The sequence below is a fragment of the Pholis gunnellus genome (assembly GCF_910591455.1).
Source record: "Pholis gunnellus genome assembly, chromosome: 12".
In the NCBI taxonomy this organism is placed as follows: domain Eukaryota; kingdom Metazoa; phylum Chordata; class Actinopteri; order Perciformes; family Pholidae; genus Pholis; species Pholis gunnellus.
In genome coordinates this window covers 10635085-10653114 of record NC_136539.1, presented here as the reverse complement: position 1 = coordinate 10653114, position 18030 = coordinate 10635085, and the positions used below count along the sequence as shown (strand labels likewise).

The 18030-nt window shown below is 44.7% G+C and overlaps 1 protein-coding gene across 1 annotated transcript in view; it reads left to right on the top strand.

Annotated features, from left to right (window-relative positions):
- The window catches only part of myo16 (myosin XVI), a gene marked incomplete at both ends in the record, with an annotated part of 71716 nt that overhangs the window by 50398 nt on the left and 3288 nt on the right, over positions 1-18030 (top strand). The window contains 7 exons of the mRNA XM_079169620.1: positions 5027-5129; positions 5969-6065; positions 6182-6455; positions 8333-8715; positions 8814-10064; positions 12293-12448; positions 12914-12999. Coding sequence (XP_079025746.1) covers positions 5027-5129; positions 5969-6065; positions 6182-6455; positions 8333-8715; positions 8814-10064; positions 12293-12448; positions 12914-12999 — 2350 coding nt within the window. The remainder of the gene's footprint in view (positions 1-5026; positions 5130-5968; positions 6066-6181; positions 6456-8332; positions 8716-8813; positions 10065-12292; positions 12449-12913; positions 13000-18030) is intronic.

Genomic DNA, 18030 nt, shown 5'->3' with positions numbered 1-18030 from the left:
TTAAGATTCTTGAGAATGTGTTAAAATAAAAAAAGAGCTGCACCGTGGTCGAACAAAGACAATGAACTGTGCAAAATAAACACAAAAATGGGCAATTGTTCACAGCATGAAGAATATGTGCGAAAATGATAACCCATGAGGCGTTGTTGAAGTGTGCTGCATTCATTGTCTGACACTTAATATTATCTGGTCTAACATACCTCAAGTGGAATAGATCATTGAAACTCGTATATGATAGATTTCCATAAGAGAAAACCTGAACAGGGAATAGAATCTGGAGAACCACGTCAAATGGTGAAGTGAATCCAATATAGAATGCAGTGTTGTCTGTCTATGAGCATCTGCCAGCTCCTTTGTGTTTTTGATTGATGTACCATGTAGAGCCAACACTCCCGTTGTTCAAGATGTAATTGAAAGATTCTTGGTGAGGGTTTTTTTTGAAAGCCGTTTGTTAAGCTGTGTGCGTGCCGTATACATTTAGGCAGCAATGGGTATGACCAGCAGATAACTGAGCATCCAGCTTTTCACCAGAAACTAACTAACTGTTGCTGGGCTGGGTGTAAACCCCACAACTTTTGTTGTACGTTTGCATTGTGACGGTAAGGTTGTTTGTTTGCTCCTAATGTGGATAGAGCTTATCATCAGTGGAAGTGCAGGGAGACAGGACAGCTCCAGTACCCGCATCTGACGTATCCACTTCCAAGATAAGTGGTTGAGAGTGGTCTGGGTGAGTTTTAACCCAAGCAAAGGTGTAGCATTGCCGCGAAGGATCAGGAGGCTGATATGAAACTCGCACTTATCAGGTTTGGTAAACATAGTATTTTGGATTTACATCAGAGCTGTTCAAGATCTGAAGACAACAAAAGGCAACAGTTCAGGGATGTTATATAGAGGGCAGTAGTCGGTACATGGACGGAGAGAACCGGAATTCTTCCACAGAAAGGAGAACCTTGCTCCAGCTGGTGAAGTGGATGGATGCATAAACCTCATGATGAGAGAGCCTCTTTGATGTATATCTCTAAGGCAGCTGAGAGTCTCTGGAGTGGAGAGGGAGCCGAGATGAGCAAACGCCAGGGAGCAGATCTACTGTCGGTCAGGCAGAGCGATGGTAGGGCGGGTTCCAAACACTTCCTGCAGGTTGTTACAGTGAGGTGTAACGTTAAACAGGTTGACGGAGTGTGATTTGAGCAACGAACGCACCGTTAATGCTCTCAGGTTTATACTTGAGGCCGATTAGTTGACACACAGGCCTCCGTTCCTCCATTTTACAAGCTGTCCAGTCAGTGTGCGGATTGTGCAGAGGGAGGTAAACAAGAAAACTCAACTTCACTGTCAGGTCTGATCTTTTGCCTGATGCTTAGTACACTTAGCTTGACAGTCAGTAAAGACAGTATCCCTCCTATAGCCGGCAAACTGTACGTGCTCCCGCTTTGACAACTAGACCATTCCAATATCCGTATGCCCTTCAACATCCAAGAGATTACTGGAGAAGGAGAGCAGAACAGCATCTAAAGGTAGAGTAGTGGATTTAACTCTGTCAGGGAGCCCAACGTCAACATTTATGGGCAAATATTCCAACGCTTTGACCGCCAACAGCAACGTTTGGCGGCTTTGACCACCAACCCTTTTGACTTGCAGAGGCAGGATTGGTAATCTGTTGGTTGAGCGACATCTATGAGAATCTGCAAACCAAATGCAGAACGCAGTATATACAGTATTGCGATGTGAACAGACAGTGATAATGACCAAATCTGAATCAAGGCAAACTATTAGGCCAGTGATACTAGGCCTGTAGTATAGACTGTCCAGTCCACTCAAGATGAACGAAGGAGAAGAAAGTTCTGCTTTCAGAGTTGTAAAAGTAGCACGTGTATGTGTTTAACCAGAAAGTAGTACATTTGTTTCACCTCTTTACCCTGAGAGCCCTGGTGCACAAAATTACATCATTCTGGGCAAGTTACTCGAAAAATCCACTTTTTGGTAAAACGGCAAACAAGCTGAATCCTCAAAATATTTAAGTAACACGTTCCTGCGATTAGAAACTGTCACTGAAAGAGTATTCACTGTTATACTTAATTCAGCAATTTGTTACTGCCCAGCACTGGTTTGTGTGCATTGCGCACAAGTGTTTTGTGTTCATACAAATGGACCTTTTGAGTGTGCCTTTGTCTGACGTGTGTCCCAGTTCTGCTGTTTATACATTAATGCCATGCTTAATTTGAGTGGCTGCCACTCACAAAGACACCAGTCAGCTGAGCCCAAGTGCCATTCATATCTCTGAGTTCAACACAGACATATCCAATGAATGAACACAGCCTTGGGTAAGGAGGGAGCTGCTGCTGAGTGGGGGTGGACTGCACTGCTGTCTTCACAGAGCTCTTTCTCACTCAATTTCTTATCTTTTCCTCACAAGCTCCCTCTTCTGAACCGCCATTTCCTTTTTTTTTGTTTCTTTCATCTTCCCGGGCCCATACTTTTTATCCTTTCACTCTTTCTCTTTCCTTTTTTTTCTCTGCCCTTTTTCTCTCATGTGCGCACACACTATTGCAGTCTTGTCCCGTTTCTTATTTGTTTTCATGTGTCACTCTCTCAAAAACAGGCCGTGGCCCTTGACTAATCAAACTGACGGGACAATAAATCAACCGTTAATCTTGAGGTTGCCGTAGTCTCGCGAACACAAACACACCAATGTGTACGCACAAACGCACACTTGCCCACTAGAACCATGCAGGCCAGTTCACTAAGTCATAGTGGCCGCCCGAAGCAAATTACATTATTGTTCTGGTAACCAGAGTGATTTATGGGGGAATCTATTTTCCTGTTGCTTTTATTTGTCTTTTATGATACACTATGTGTTTTATGGCGGGATTTATTTCGTGTCAATGTGTAAGGTCAAATGCTACAACTTGAACCTGGTTTCTTTCCTAAGATCTTCATTCTTACAAAGTGGATGAGAAAGAGGGCATCAGTATTCACAGAGCAGGTCACAAAGGCAGCTCCCAATCATACAGGTCATGATTTCTACATCCATGTCTTCATTACCTCCCACTGATGGATAAACGTGCACATTTGTAGATTATTGAGTTACCTCCATGATTTCAGACTGAACACTGAGATAATAATCCATAAACAAAAGCCAATATGAGAATGTGGCAACACATTTGGCTGACAGAAAGGAGCAGCTTCAGGGAGGAAGTGAGTGGTTTAAATTCGAGCTGCATCGCTTTTACCACCTGTGTGATGCTCGCTAACAGTAATCTGATGGCCTGTTGGTCACAGAGAACCACGTTAATGCCCTGTCTCCTTCCATTTAAACTCTTATCAAAGGGGTTATTTCACTTCTTTGATTCCACATGAAGCCCCTTAGGGTCTTGTAAAAGAGACCATCGATGGTTTTCATATCCTCATAGGGGAGGTCATGGGTTTACAGAGTTCCTTTGTAATTTTATGGGCCATGGGGGACAGTGTGTGCCGTCTGCAGGACTGGTATTACCATACACAGAGAGGGTTAGGGAGAGTTCAGACAGACCCCACTCCTGCAAATCAAACGCATCCCACGTTCACGTGCACTTACTTTGTCACTATTGACAACACAAGCGGTTTATGATTCCAGCCATCTGCTTGTTATATTTTCCTCATATGTGTGACATCATCAGCTCGCTCTGCGTCTCATTGATAACCGAAGGGGCCGACTGACAAAATGCACGGTCCAACTGACATGAAGTTTTGGGGGTTTTGTTTATGTACACATGCTTACATATTCTACATATCCCTGGGGGGCTGTAGTTACAGTTTGGTGTGGCAAAGACAGAGACTGGGCTAAAAAAGTGGGGATACCTAAGGATATTGATCCGTGTGGGTTGCCCCTGTATCAGGTGTCTGCTACCCTCATTTCCTCAAACAAGTTATTTTAACCTACAGGTCCTGGACAAGGATAAACTGAGGAGGTGCATCTGAAATCTGTTGCTGATTATGCCTTTTATTAGATTATCAGTAAAGCAGCATGAGATGCATTATGTAATACAGCAGTACCATACGATACTATCTTTATGATTAATCCTTTGAAGCAGCTTGTAAAAAAGCCTAGAGTGTTTATTGTACGTCTCGTGACTACAGCGTTATCATTTTTCTCATATAATATAAGTATATTTGCTAGAACAAACACACACTGCGGCCAGTTACACCATTTGAATTGTCTTTTTTTCTTCGGCCCAATCCCAATCTCTACACTCACAGGCTTTGAGGTGCGCTCCGTGAGGGTTTAGGGCTGTCCAACTGTTAAATCATCGAGTGTTTTAGGTCTCTCTCGCAGACATTTTGAGCCCTTTATGAACCCTTTCTGTAAGTCTGCATTTCTGCAGACGTTGCCCAAGGGAATTACCCGCAGTTCATAGCAATGTGAGTAAAAATAGGAAAACAAAGCAGTCGGCAGATGGGTGTTCAGCCTGGCATATTAAATGTACCCAGAAACATTAAGGATTAAAGATGGAACATAAAAACACATGGAAGCAGAGACTATATTACACTGATTTATTCATCAAACATTTCATTTTGCCATTAATCTAAGTAAATAGATTAATTCAAATTACCTCTCATCTTGTGAGGAAAGAGCCTGGAAGACATTCAAATTAGGAATTCTTTGTCTTCGTCTTCGTCCTGGAGTAGGTTCTCTTCATAAGCCAGTTTCCGTCACCTAAACATTCAGAATTTGCAGTTATGCACATATAAAGAGCTGTATATTTTCTATCATTTGATTCTGTGTCAGCCTTTCTCTTGCTTACTCTCCCTTTCAGCCCCACCACTCGGGCACAAACAAACCACCGTGTCCATCCAGCTGACCATTCATAGCAACAGTTACCTAGGGCAACACCAATAGGAACAGATGCTGTTTGGCTGGTCTGCCGTATGACCCCACTGACCTTTTTAACCCATTGTTTCTGAAAACAGGAGGTGTTGCTACGTTCCGTCTGTTCTTCATTTTAGCATTTCAGCTCTAACGTTATCCATTTTTATTTGTGTGTCTCAGATATAAAGACCTTGTGGTCCCAACTTTGGGAGACAAGAAGAAATTGTCACCAGAAGAGAGATGTCGCTCAGTTCTGCAACAGTCCAAACTCCAGGGATGGCAGGTGTGTGTGTGTTTGTCTATGTCTTGCCTCTTTTTCTGTCTCCAGCAATAACAAAAGATTTGCCAAATAACTTAATCCCTGACCCTCTATTTGAAAGATCCCATGGAATCTTTGACAACTCGCTCCAGCTGTCCCACCTCATCATCATTCTCCACACACACACACACACACACACACACACACACACACACACACACACACACACACACACACACACACACACACACACACACACACACACACACACACACACACACACACACACACACACACACACACACACACACACACACACACAGAGCAACATGAACCCGCCACCCCCTCCCTGCTCTGTCCTGTCTGCCACACTGCTGTTGTGTCTGAGTGCGTGACCCTACAGGTCACATTAGCTCCCGCCTCACACACGCATACACACTCCTCCACAATGCTCAGCAGACATCTTTTCATGCACTTCTGCTCGACACACTCACACACTCACCGCTCCTTCAAGTAGCGTGCGTTGGAATGCGTAGCGTCTGTCGAAAGTATGCCATCCCCACAGTTCTGTGCACCTGGTATCTAAATCCAGGAAGTGAATGCAGTCAAAATGCAAACTCCATACTCTTCCCCCCCACACACACACTCCACACCCACCTATTGTCATACATCATTGCCACATCAATGCTCTCCCATCTCTCAGCTGTCATGTCACACTCTTGTCAGATTCCCAACAGAAGACAGCCGGACTCCCAGAAGCTCATGATGATGGCAGTGTAGAGCACAACAATGATGACTTGTGTTGTGGTGTGTGTGTGTGTGTGTGTGTGTGTGTGTGTGTGTGTGTGTGTGTGTGTGTGTAGATCGGCAGCAGCAAAGTTTTTCTGAGATACTGGCAGGCAGACCAGCTGAACGACCGCTGCTACCAGCGTCATAAAAAGATCATCACCTGCCAGAAAGGTAATATCCAAAATAATGAACCTACAACCCTTGTTGCTCTTTTAGGTTCATCTGTGTTTCTTCCCCCGACACCTCTGACTTCTTCTCTTCCTCTCCTCCTCTTCCTCGTGTCTCAGTGGTGCGTGGCTGGCTGGCCCGACAGCGCGTCCGTCACAGGCTGTCGTCTCAGCAGAAAGAGGAGTGCAGTGTGCAGCGTTTCCTGCAGGGGGCAGAGGACATGGGGCTGCGAACCTACGACCAGTTGGTCATCCAGAATGCATCCGACATCGCGCGAGAGAGCGACCGCCTACGCTGCCATGGCAACAGCCTTCTCAACACCCTTGGCAACAGCCCGCCGCTTGGTGAGAGGCCCGAGCCGGTGGGCAAGGAGGAGGACCAGCCTGTCAGGAGGTAAATTAGCAAGCACCCTCTCAATTCACACGCCTTCATTCAGATCTGAAGGTAAAGATGCATTCGAGCAATATCGATGGGCGGTTATTCATTTTTTTCCCCGTCTGTCATTTGTATTTCCGATGTTATTTTGTCCCCGTTCTCGCAAAATATTCATTTGATTAAAAAGTTCACCTGTTTGGATGATAGACTTCCACTATTCTGCTGGTTACGTCACACTAATGCAACCCATCAAGACTATATTCTCACTGAAATAGGGCTTTTATTACTAACTACAGTATCATTCATTCATTCAACAATCTGCAGTTCCTGTGATTTCCAGGATTTATTATATGAAGGAATCATTTGCTTTGTTTATGTGTGTGTGTTTCCGCACAAGTGTGCCGATGTCTGTGCGTCACGTATTATCTCCGTTAATGATTGTATCCCTGTGGGCTGTAGGCTTTTAATTGCACGTTTTGTGATAGATAGTCAGATAATGAGCAGCGTTGTCAGATTGTGTTAGTATTGTGTTGCACTTATTGCGTTACGCTTAACTCCACCTCACCTCATTCTAATAGAACATACCATGCCTGGAGCAAATACAATAACACTAGAGGGCTGAGTTAGAAAGGGTTAAATAAAAAAGTAATAACAAACTCTTGTGCTAAATGAGCAACCTTCATTTTGAAAACTCACTTTTCTAATTTTTTGAAAAATGACTTTTATATGGTAATACCTGAAATATGAATACTTGTGCATTTCAGCCCTAATAAACCTGGATACATGATATACATTATGTGCTCTGTGGCACAATGCATAATTAATGCATTTATTATTTCAATAGCATATTTCTTTTTCCTGCAGAGGAAGCATTACCTTTTGCGCTGATTATTACCGTTGTTAATAACACTGACTTTCATCTCAGCCTGACAATGATTGGTTACCATCGTTAATGTCTCAATACGTTTTGACAAGATGACAAAATATGTGTTCGCTACATTTAAAAAAAAAAAAAAAGATTTGTTGTCTGACTCTGACACATAAAAGTGTTTTGCTTCTAGCTAACTTCATTTTTTTTTTAAACATTAGGTTGAGTTGGGATGAAGCAATACATCCTAAAAGAGAAACATACACACACACACACACACACATGATTTCTGTGTCCTCTATTTGTCCTTGTGTGTGTGTGTGTGTGTGTGTGTGTGTGTGTGTGTGTGTGTGTGTGTGTGTGTGTGTGTGTGTGTGTGTGTGTGTGTGTGTGTGTGTGTGTGTGTGTGTGTGTGTGTGGCATCTGCTCCTGGGACAATAGACAGGAGCAGAGGGAGGCTTCCAACAGGAGGACTGGTGTCAGTAGGCGGACTGGGAGAGGAGTCACAGTTGTCGCATACTAGAGGGGATAATATTGACCCAAACGCACCTAATTTCTCTGCAGGTTTTCAGAATGCCTTCCCCCATCATCTACACACATTTCCCCCCCCCCCCCCCCCCCCCCACCCCCACCCCCACCCCCTGCCTGCAATCCTGGAACCAACAGATGGCTCATACAGATTAGCAAACGAAATATTAGACTTGATGGTATCACTGGAAGGAGATTAGATTTAAAGCATAATCTCTTTGGTCTTTATCCTCCAATTGGCCTCCTTAGCTCATATTTGTGGCATGACAGTTGAAGCAGGCCTACTTTGTATTTGAGCATACTGGTGAACTAAATTACATCATTAACTCAATCTGGATCAGAAAACCATTGGATGGGGAAAAAAAGGTTGTGCCTGTAACTTTTATGCTTCCTTTGGGATAATCATGAATCCAGCACAAAGTGATGGAGATACAAACGGTCAAATATTTTTATCTTTCTACCACTTTAATATCAATTCTGTTATTCTTCCAATTTGTAGGGTTGTGGAGAAAAGCGGAAAAGTCTATGAGGGTCCCGTCAATGGAGGCAGTCGAGTTATTCGCCACTTTCGGTCCAGCTCAGTGCCCATCCCCCTCGCCATGGAGAGCATGGTCCATTCCTCTGCCAGTCCATCCATCAAACCAGCCCTGCAGCAGGTAGCTCACACCAATGAGGACGCAGCAGGTGGGGGAGGTCTTTCCTCTCCCCGGAAGCAACCTCCGCCCAAACCAAAGAGGGACCCCAACACTCGTCTGAGTGCATCTTATGAAGTAGTTAGTGCAGGGTTGACGATGGCAGCCAAAGAGTGCCCCACTCCAGAGGGGTATGGTTCGCCCGCTGGAAGCCCTCCTAAGTCCCAGCTGTCCCCGACAGACCCTGCAGGTAAATCTCATCGACTGGTCTTTAAAACATGCAACAGCTGATGCTAGTGCCTTGACTTTCTCTCTATTTAATTGCTTCCTTTTTATAATTTCCCTCAGCCTTGTCCAAACCCCGTCCCCACAGTGATGACTACACAACCATGAGGAAGGTGCCACCCCCCAAACCGAAGCGCAGTCCCAACACTAAGCTGACCGGCTCGTATGAGGAGATCAACGCTGTAGCCCCCTACATTCACCAGCTGCGTCCTGCCGATGTAAAGCTAGCCTTGCTGTCCCGTGCCGGGGGATTTGGAGGGTTTGGTGGTTTGCTGCAGAAAGCGGCCTCTGTGGATGCCCCGCAAGGGTTAGGACTGAGCCTTTACCGGGGCCAAGATGAAGAGGACGTGTACATAGAGATGTTGGGCTCCCAGCCACGGGCTCGAAGTCTCCAGGAGCCCCCTGATAGTCCAGAGCTGGCTGACTCAGAGGCCGTCTATGAGGAAATGAAATATTTTCCTCACGAGGATGGCGCAGTGCCTGTCACTGTGGTTAGCAAGGCAGCCAAACTGGAGGCACTAGGCTTGGGCCTGGTAGGATTGGGGGCGTCTCATGCGCAAAGCGGGGACGCCAAACGGTTGGCAGCAGGGGTGACCGCTGCCATGGACATCGCTTACTCACAGAGCACGTCCAACAGCGGAGTACCCAAAACTCAGCATGGCAAAGATGGCAGCTGTGACATCCCTGCTCCCTTCCCAAACCTGCTTCCCCACCGTCCACCTCTCCTGGTGTTTCCCCCCTCTCCCGTCACCTGCTCTCCCGCGTCAGACGAGTCACCCCTCACCCCGCTAGAGGTTAAGAAGCTGCCTGTGTTTGAGACAAACCTGAACTATGCTACCGGCCCCGACAGCCCTTTGTCCCCACAGTATGCCCGCCAGAGGGCTGACTCCTCCCCTAGCCTCACTGTCCTCATGCCAGAGAAGAAGTCCACACCTCCTCTCACACCTCCACCTCCTCCCCCCAATGCCCCACCTCCTCCCTACAGACCTCCTTCGTACTTCCCCTTCCCGCCTGAGGCTAACTTCCTGTCTTTGACCCGAACGGCATCTGTCACAGGGAGCTCGGACTCCCCAAAAACCTCATCCTCTCATAGGACAAGTGGCGAACCACTTGGGAAGCCACCTCCCTACTCCCCAGTGAAGATGTCCCGTCCTGAGCCCCGGCGAGCACACTCGTGCTCCTCCTCTCCCCTGCTGTTCAACCCAGCCAATGGCAGACCCCTGACCAGCCCCCTGGATGAGCTCAACACTCTGTTCAGCTCCGGTCGCACCCTGCTGCGGAAGTCCACCTCCGGCCGCAAGATGCGAGATGGAGGTTTGTCAGTAATGTTCACACACGCATGCACACCCACACTCTCACACGCATCTAAATCACTCGCGGAGGAAATCTATCTACATTCATGGGTCAATGGTCCATTTGCTGTTGGGAGAACTGTGATGAGTTCATGATCAAGTGTCTCAGCCTGCTCTGTGCCACATGATTTATTGGGTAGTGGGTGATTACCTCTTTGTAGGTGAGGTTTTAGGTAAGTAATATCCCCCCCGTTTTCTGTGGGGGTGTGAGTCTGTGTGTCTGCGGATTTACACACATGCTCTGTGTTTGAGTGGTCGGGAGGTGAGATGGAGGCAGCGCCCAGCAGCCTTCCTCATAAATCCCCCTTCTCTACATTTAGAAACTCCTTCCATTGATTCAGATGTTGTAGCCAGCCACCCTCGTTGGCCCACTTGAGGCGACCCATTTGTTACAGTCTCCCAGTGCAGTGCCCTTTGGCCGCTGCAGCTGCCTTTTAACATGTTGCCTAATGAGCGAGCTGGTGTTGTCCATTTAGCATCATACTGCACTATAAGGATGATCTAGCTGGGTTTGTGTGTGTTGTAAGCTCGATGCGCTTGTATTCAGAGCACATACAGGCTCTCTGGCATTGATGCACAGGTTGACCTTTGCAAAAAAAGAGGCCAAACATGTGTCACGCTTAGTCAATGAAAAGGGTGGTTCCTCAGGTCAGAGGTTCCAAACAAAGAAATGACTTTGTGGTGCCTTTTTATGAGCATTAATTTCACATTGATACTTCAGCTTGAGAGAGCACAGGCATATGAGAGAAGATACAAACTGTGTTGTTCCCACTGTGTTTTTGTCTGACTCTGCGTTTCCTCCAAGTGTATTTGTTGTGGCTGGGTTAATAATGCATGAGCAGTAGAACGATGAGGATGGGTATCAAATATTTAACAGCTCATTCATGTTCTACTGAAAGCAGTGTCACTGCCCAGCAGCAGCAGCAAACAGGACACCCTGAACAGTTGAAAAATTAAAATCTAGTGAAAGTGTTGGTGTCAATAATCAGTCATCTCGCTTGAGTCTCATATTCCTGTGGATCTGCTTACTTTCTGTAAGACACAGTTGTGTGTGTGTGTGTGCGTCATACGTCTATTAACGTAAGAAGTTCAAGGGGCAGGACGCTGAACTCATTTGCCTCGAGTGACATCTTGGAAACAGTATGTGTGACAGGTGAACTTGGCACTGGGGTTCACAACCTTGCTGTTATTTTTAGTGGGCAAAGCAAGGCGGTACCCTTAGATCAGAGCGCAGAGGGATGCCGGTGGGCTTAGCGGGACGGCCTACTTCCGTTCCCTGTTGGCTGTTAGTGTGATACCTGACGCTGTGGGAGTGGCCAGGGGTTACAGTTGCTATCCCAGACATCTCTGTGAAGAGCAGCTGCCTCTCCCTCCTCCTCTTCCTCCCCTTCCTCATCCTCAGGGAATGGGTAAACCACAGGAATGCCAGGGGAAGGTGGTCTTAAGGCTTCAGGAAATGACTGTCGACACCCCGTGCCTCGACAGCAACATACAAATTAGCCAAAATTAGATAAAAGTCAAACTTTTCCCTCATCATAGTCTTTACTGTACAAATCCAAATACTCATTGGATTCTTCACAAGCATGCAACGCTCACATGGAAACCCCTCCCTCTACCTGGCCTTTTGTGCCTCAGAAACACACACCTGCCCCGTGGGACCGAAAGTAGAGTTTGCTAAGTTTATATTTAGGCAGCTTGTGACCACGGGGGGGGGGACCAGGAGGCACACATTCTCGATTTGGGACGGCAGCTGACGAATTCCCATTCACACTCCACCATGCACATATGTGCCCACAGTCTTTTAGTCATTCGGTGTGTCACAGCATGTGAGCCCCGAGGAGCAGCAGCAGCAGCAGAGAGACGGGTCATGTGGAGTCACCTTCCTGCCAGACAGAACAGATGAATCATTTTTAAAATTCTTGATGGGATAGGAGGAGTTTGAGTAAGTGGTGAGAAGATACTGGAGATTAACACATGATTAGCTGAATTATACAATTGTAATATAATACCAAAATGTGTCTGGTTTGCAATAAAACCAATTTAAAAACAACAGAGTCCCTGTGCTGTTTTGGATTTTGTTATACCCCACAAATACTATGCCTGATTTAATCCAAACTTTATCTGATGTCTACTGTGTATGACATGTACTGACATGTAGTGTGTTGTCCTTTTTGACTATATTTTTCCCAGGATTCAATTCTAATATCAATCTGCCTGGGAGGGAAGATTGTGGCTCTGCCCCCACCTCGCCATCTCTGCAGCTACAGGACAAGAACGCCAACAACCACACACATCCTCACTCCCAAAGCCCCGCCCCCGTAGAGAACGGCAACCAGATCTCCAACGGTAACAGCCCGCGTATTGCACATTTACACACATAATTCAAGAAAGAAAGAAATGATCAAGTCCAGGTTGAATGTCTGTACAAAGATATGTGACTGTCCTGTGGAGTGAAGAAAGTAGCTGTTAACTCTCCTTTTGCCCTTTTGCCCATGGCACAACATAATTACATCTTAGAGATGCCTGAAATAAAAGCACTGCACGGTCAGTGAAGAAGGGGAGGAGGTGATGATCTGAGAAATAAGGAAAGAAGACCACTGATATAATAGAGGACCCCAAGTTTTCAGCTGCAGAGAGTGATCGCAGTGTTCTTTAAATGCTCAGAGAGATTGAAAATCACAGTTCTTGAGAAAAGCCTTTTCAATCCCCTGCTTGTGTTTAAAGGGTGAGATGTCCTTCAGTCTGTGTGTGGGAGGACTCGCAGTCAGATTATTTTGCGATGTAATGTGCTTTTTGATTTTGTGTGTTCAGGGTCGCTGGAGGATGAGAGTCACAGCAAGTCAAACTCCACCAGCTCCACCTCTCTGCACAGACACATGGACAGCCATCATACTCAGGTAAACACACAGAGACCGGCACTTAACAGCGCTAACACACAGACAATGACAACCCGACTATATCAGGCCTGTATTTTGCTGTGGGTCGGTCGACATTTTGAGTGGACAGGAAAGTGGCCTCCTTTGAACAACATGTATCACTCATGACATGTGATCTTTCTCTGGCTCTGTAGACGGGGTGTATGGTTACAGGATTGAATTAAATGTCTTGCACACATGCTCTCATGCAGAAACACAGCCTCTGATATATGCAATTGATAAAAAAACTCTGATGGCCAAGCGGAAACCATCGTGAGTTAAAGAACTTTTTGAAAACTGAGACGCCACCAACTGATAAATGCATGTATTTTAGAAAGCCTTAATAATTCAAAGATATAAACATAGAGGGGCTTACCAGCCGGATCACACTCACATGACTAACATAGCCGGCTATAGCTCTTCAAGGACAGCGTCACAACACAAAGCCACAAAGCTCTCATGACGATTATCCTGCGCTGTACCTTCACCTCAGGTAAAAATAGACATTCAATAGGATTGTCTTTTATTAACAAAGGCCAGCTTCATATTCTCTTTTGATTTGTGCTTTCTTCTTTCTTATTAATCCATCATTAAACTGAAAAGAAGAGTTGCCACAATATTATAACACTCTTCATCCCTTTTGTCTTGCCACTAAGTCATATATATATATATATACCCACCCTGAAGAATCAGCTTGGTGAGCAAATTATTCTGTATTGGATTTATAGCTTCTTATGACTTCCACTTTTGATAATGCCAGTCTATAGAAGTTGAATTGTTACAACCTGTATTCAGTGGGAGAGAAAAGACGAGATCTGGTTACAAATAATACAATCTCTACTGATGAACGGCTAATGTACACTGGATCTGAATGCTTCACTATCCGGCTGCTGGAGACAATCTGCTGCCGTGTGTGTGTGTGTGTGTGTGTGTGTGTGTGTGTGTGTGTGTGTGTGTGTGTGTGTGTGTGTGTGTGTGTGTGTGTGTGTGTGTGTGTGTGTGTGTGTGTGTGTGTGTGTGTGTGTGTGTGTGTGTGTCCCCGTCCACCCACCGGCCCCGTCTCTTTTGTCAGCTGAACTGTCTTTACGCTGGATGTATTTGTATGTATGGTTCCAGATTATAAGTTCTATGTTGACTAGCAGTCATTACCATTTCTGCTGAGCTGTGGATAAAATCACAAAAAATATAATCACAAAATCGGCACACAAGTAAACACAAACACGGATTAATGAAAGCAACTGCGGTTGTTCTATTCATGTGCAGCCACAAAGCATCTGAATATGCTGCAAATGTGTTGTTATGCTTCTAAAAGATGTGGGAGAAATAACTTTAAACAATTTTAGAAATGTGGCTGCTGAGCACGGCCAACGCGACATAACACACACGTGTACTCAAACTTCCACTCTGCTGTTACTAATATCATGTCCACAGGCTAAGCAGTGAACCCGCAAACTCAAACAGGAAATTTGATTTATTTAAGACACCGGCTGTCATAACAACAATCGATCTACAGATGTTACCATTGCAGCCTTTACTCCACCACGCCATTGGTTTCATCTGGAAGTCAAATTATTGCAGGTTGCATACAAGTTAAAATGTCTTGCATAACGGCGTTCACAATGTAAATGCTCTGCTCAATATTCTATGTCGCTGCGTCCTGTATCCCAGAATGCAGCTGTTTCATCCCGTTCCAGAAAGTTTCACCACATGAAAACTGATTCAGATTCATCACAGACTGCTTCAGTCAATGATTGAGTATCGCTGCCAGTGGTGCATGAAGCACAAGAATGAACAAAGCACATAGTGTCCCACTTTCACAGAAGCTAAGGACATTCATAAGATACTGCCACTAGAGATGTGGAGGGCACACAATGTACCCACTTCACAATTCTCAGGTTGCCTAAACATTAGGGGTGAACTCAGCCGTTTGAGGCTGCCAAGAAAGTCTGAAGCACATTCGTGCTGCAAATTTAAAAGTCTAGTTTTCCAAGTTTTTACTCAGAATATGTGAGCGATTGGGCTGTATGGAAATGACTATGACTTTTTCTTTCTTTTCTCTCTCTCTCTCTCTCTCTCTCTCTCTCTCTCTCTCTCTCTCTCTCTCTCTCTCTCTCCCCCTTTGATTCTAATGAGCTTGGCTGTTACTCTCACTCCCTCCTTTATCTTCCAGAGGGGTCATCTCAACTTTTCTCCGTTCGGTGCGGGGGCAGCCCTCTAAAACAGCGAGGGGGGGGCAGGGGGGTTCACTGGAAGCCCTGTTCACATGTAGGGATGTGGTGAGTGTATGCCATTCCTCGCCGATCTCCACCCTTAATAGCAGTGTTTTTCATAGACCCAGTGTGGGATCATGAAAATAATGATCCTTATCATGCACAAACAGTTTTAATACCCGACCCAAAGTCTATTTTCAGTATGAAGGAGTTACCCTCCTGTGGAATGGCTTTAAAGAATGTTTAGTTTTGTCCCTCATGGATAACAGAGACTGTGGTCATCTTGCATTTATTGCAGTTACAATTGATTCCAATAATAACCAGTATTTAAAGGGACAGTTCAGCCCTAAATCAAAGATACATATTTTTCCTGTTAGCTGTAGTGCTGTTGTGTGATTATTGTGATATTGGTGTGAGTGGCCTAGTGGTGGAGATAACAGTTGTAGAGATGTCTGCCCTCTCTCTTATATAATGGGACTATATGGCATTTGGCTTGTGGTACACACAAGTGCCAAAAGAAACCATTTGAACAACTCGACAGCAATGTCTCTTTCCAGAAATCATGACCCAGTTACTCATGATAGTCAACAGACATTGTTGTGAGCAGTTTCATGCTTCAACTATGGTTGAAAGAAAATAGTTCCCACAAAGTCCCCACAACAAGGACGACTCTACGGCGATATGGCAACTCACACCAAAACAATCTAGATTGATGAATAGCAATACAGGAAAGAGGGGAAAATGTGAATTTTTTTATTTTGGGGTGAACTGCTCCTTTTTAAGGCAGGAAAATTATTTGATCAAAATTTCTGGTTGTTTTAATCCAAAGATTCAAATTTTCGTGAAAAAGTGGGCCCTCGGAGGAAGAATCTTGAAAACCACTGCTTTTTTCTAGCTTCACCAGCTCCCCTTGTTTACTGGGCTGTTTGTCCTTTAAACACGGGTCTGGAATCAGATTAGCTATCTGCCCTTTCTTCTGTCTGGGGTGAAAAGTCTGATCCAAGAATCTGTGACGCTGCTGCCTTTTCCCCACTTTTTTTTTAAACCCTCATTTCTGCAAGGAACTGCCGCTGTTGGACTCTCTCTGCATCTGTATACCTGCTCATCATTCTTTGTCTTTTCATTTAAGGCTACCTAATATTGTTTATTGTTCAGTGAGATGCTTTTTTAAGCTGCTAAATTCAAAAAGATCTCTACGTGAGTTCATCTCTACGCAGTGATGCAGAGGGCTCTTGTGTGTGAGGATGGGGTGCACCTGATCAGTCAGCATATCCAAACATCAGTATAATTCTTTGAGATATTATTACATTGGCACGGATATTAAAATTGCACCAGACATATCGGGTATAGGATATGTGGATGATTCATCTGGTGATTACGAAGTCTTAAGTGTGGTTTCAATGTATTTGAACTCTAATCTACTATAACGCTGACAATAACTCTTCAGCGTGAATAGATGAGGTTGATGCCTCCTTTCCTGTGGATTTCTATAAACGTCTGTTTAGGATTAACGGGAGAAAATTCCCATATTCTTTATTTCTTTTTTTATATATATATTCAGCATCTTACTTTAAGGTTGCAAGTGCCTGAGGAAGAAAATGCAAGAAATAAGAGTTTGAAAAAATGCAGTGTATTGGAAATACGACAGGCGATCAGTGTTCTTTGTGGTCACTGGTGTTACTTCTTACTAAGAGTTGTACAACCTCAGCAGTCTCTCCAGATCTACTTCCTCATGTGTAAAATAGTGGTTTCTTGCTGTTATCATTGCAACTTGTGTCTTGATTCCTTACTTCAGTAATCTGGTGCGTTGTCGGGAACAGGTCCATTACCATGAGTTCATTCAAAAGATGGGAACAACTCTGTGACCCAGAATGCCTTTCAATTAGCTGCATTCCAGACCGTGTTTATATAGGATTAGCAGATCTAATGGGATAAATGAAAAGGAAAGGATGAAGGAAGAAGAGGGGGGGATGGACAACTCCATTAGGAATGAATGGACTGGCTTGTTTTGGTTCCTGTAGTCAGTAGTCAACGGTAGTCTAGACTAATCGTATAAAGAATAGGCGGACTGTCTGCCAACTAAATGATTGGATTGTACAGACATTAATATTCTTAGTTTTTTTTTTTTTCCCTTCCGACAAAATCTAGGCAGAAGTAATGATGTTTAAAGAGGGAGAAGGACTGCGCCACATGTTCGCTATTCAGAATAACCGCACTATGGATGAGAAGGACAGACAAAGACGGCGCTTTGGTGCCTCCGCATGAGTCCCCCATGTTTAGCAAGGTTAAAGCATATTTGTGAATAAAGGATTCATCGTAGTTTCTCTGAAATCCCCACGTCACCTAACCCATCGTGAAATTTCCTGGAAAGAGCTCACACACAGGTCATCAGTGGCCATCGACATCTCTCCCTCTTAGCAGTCCCTCTTTTTTGCTTTTTTACTTCTCAACAGTCTGGGTAAAATACACACTATTTAGTGAGGTCTCTGTTATAGCGTGTTTGAAAAAGATCGAGCGTAGGCATTGATTTCCCTTGTCTTGATGTTGTAATGATTAAAGGTGTAGCTGTTTATTAGAGGCACCAATATGTTGTAAATTATTTAAATTGGCTGCAGAGTGCAGGGTGTATATGTGATGAACACACAGCATGAATAATCAATCATAAAACGTACAAGCATGTGCTGTGTTTAGCAGTAGAATTGTGGGTTTTTTCTGAGGAGAAGCTCAGAGGTTATGGTCACATTCCGTCCGTGAGTGACGGTTTGGAGTGACCACTAGATTTCCGACATTACCATATTATTAA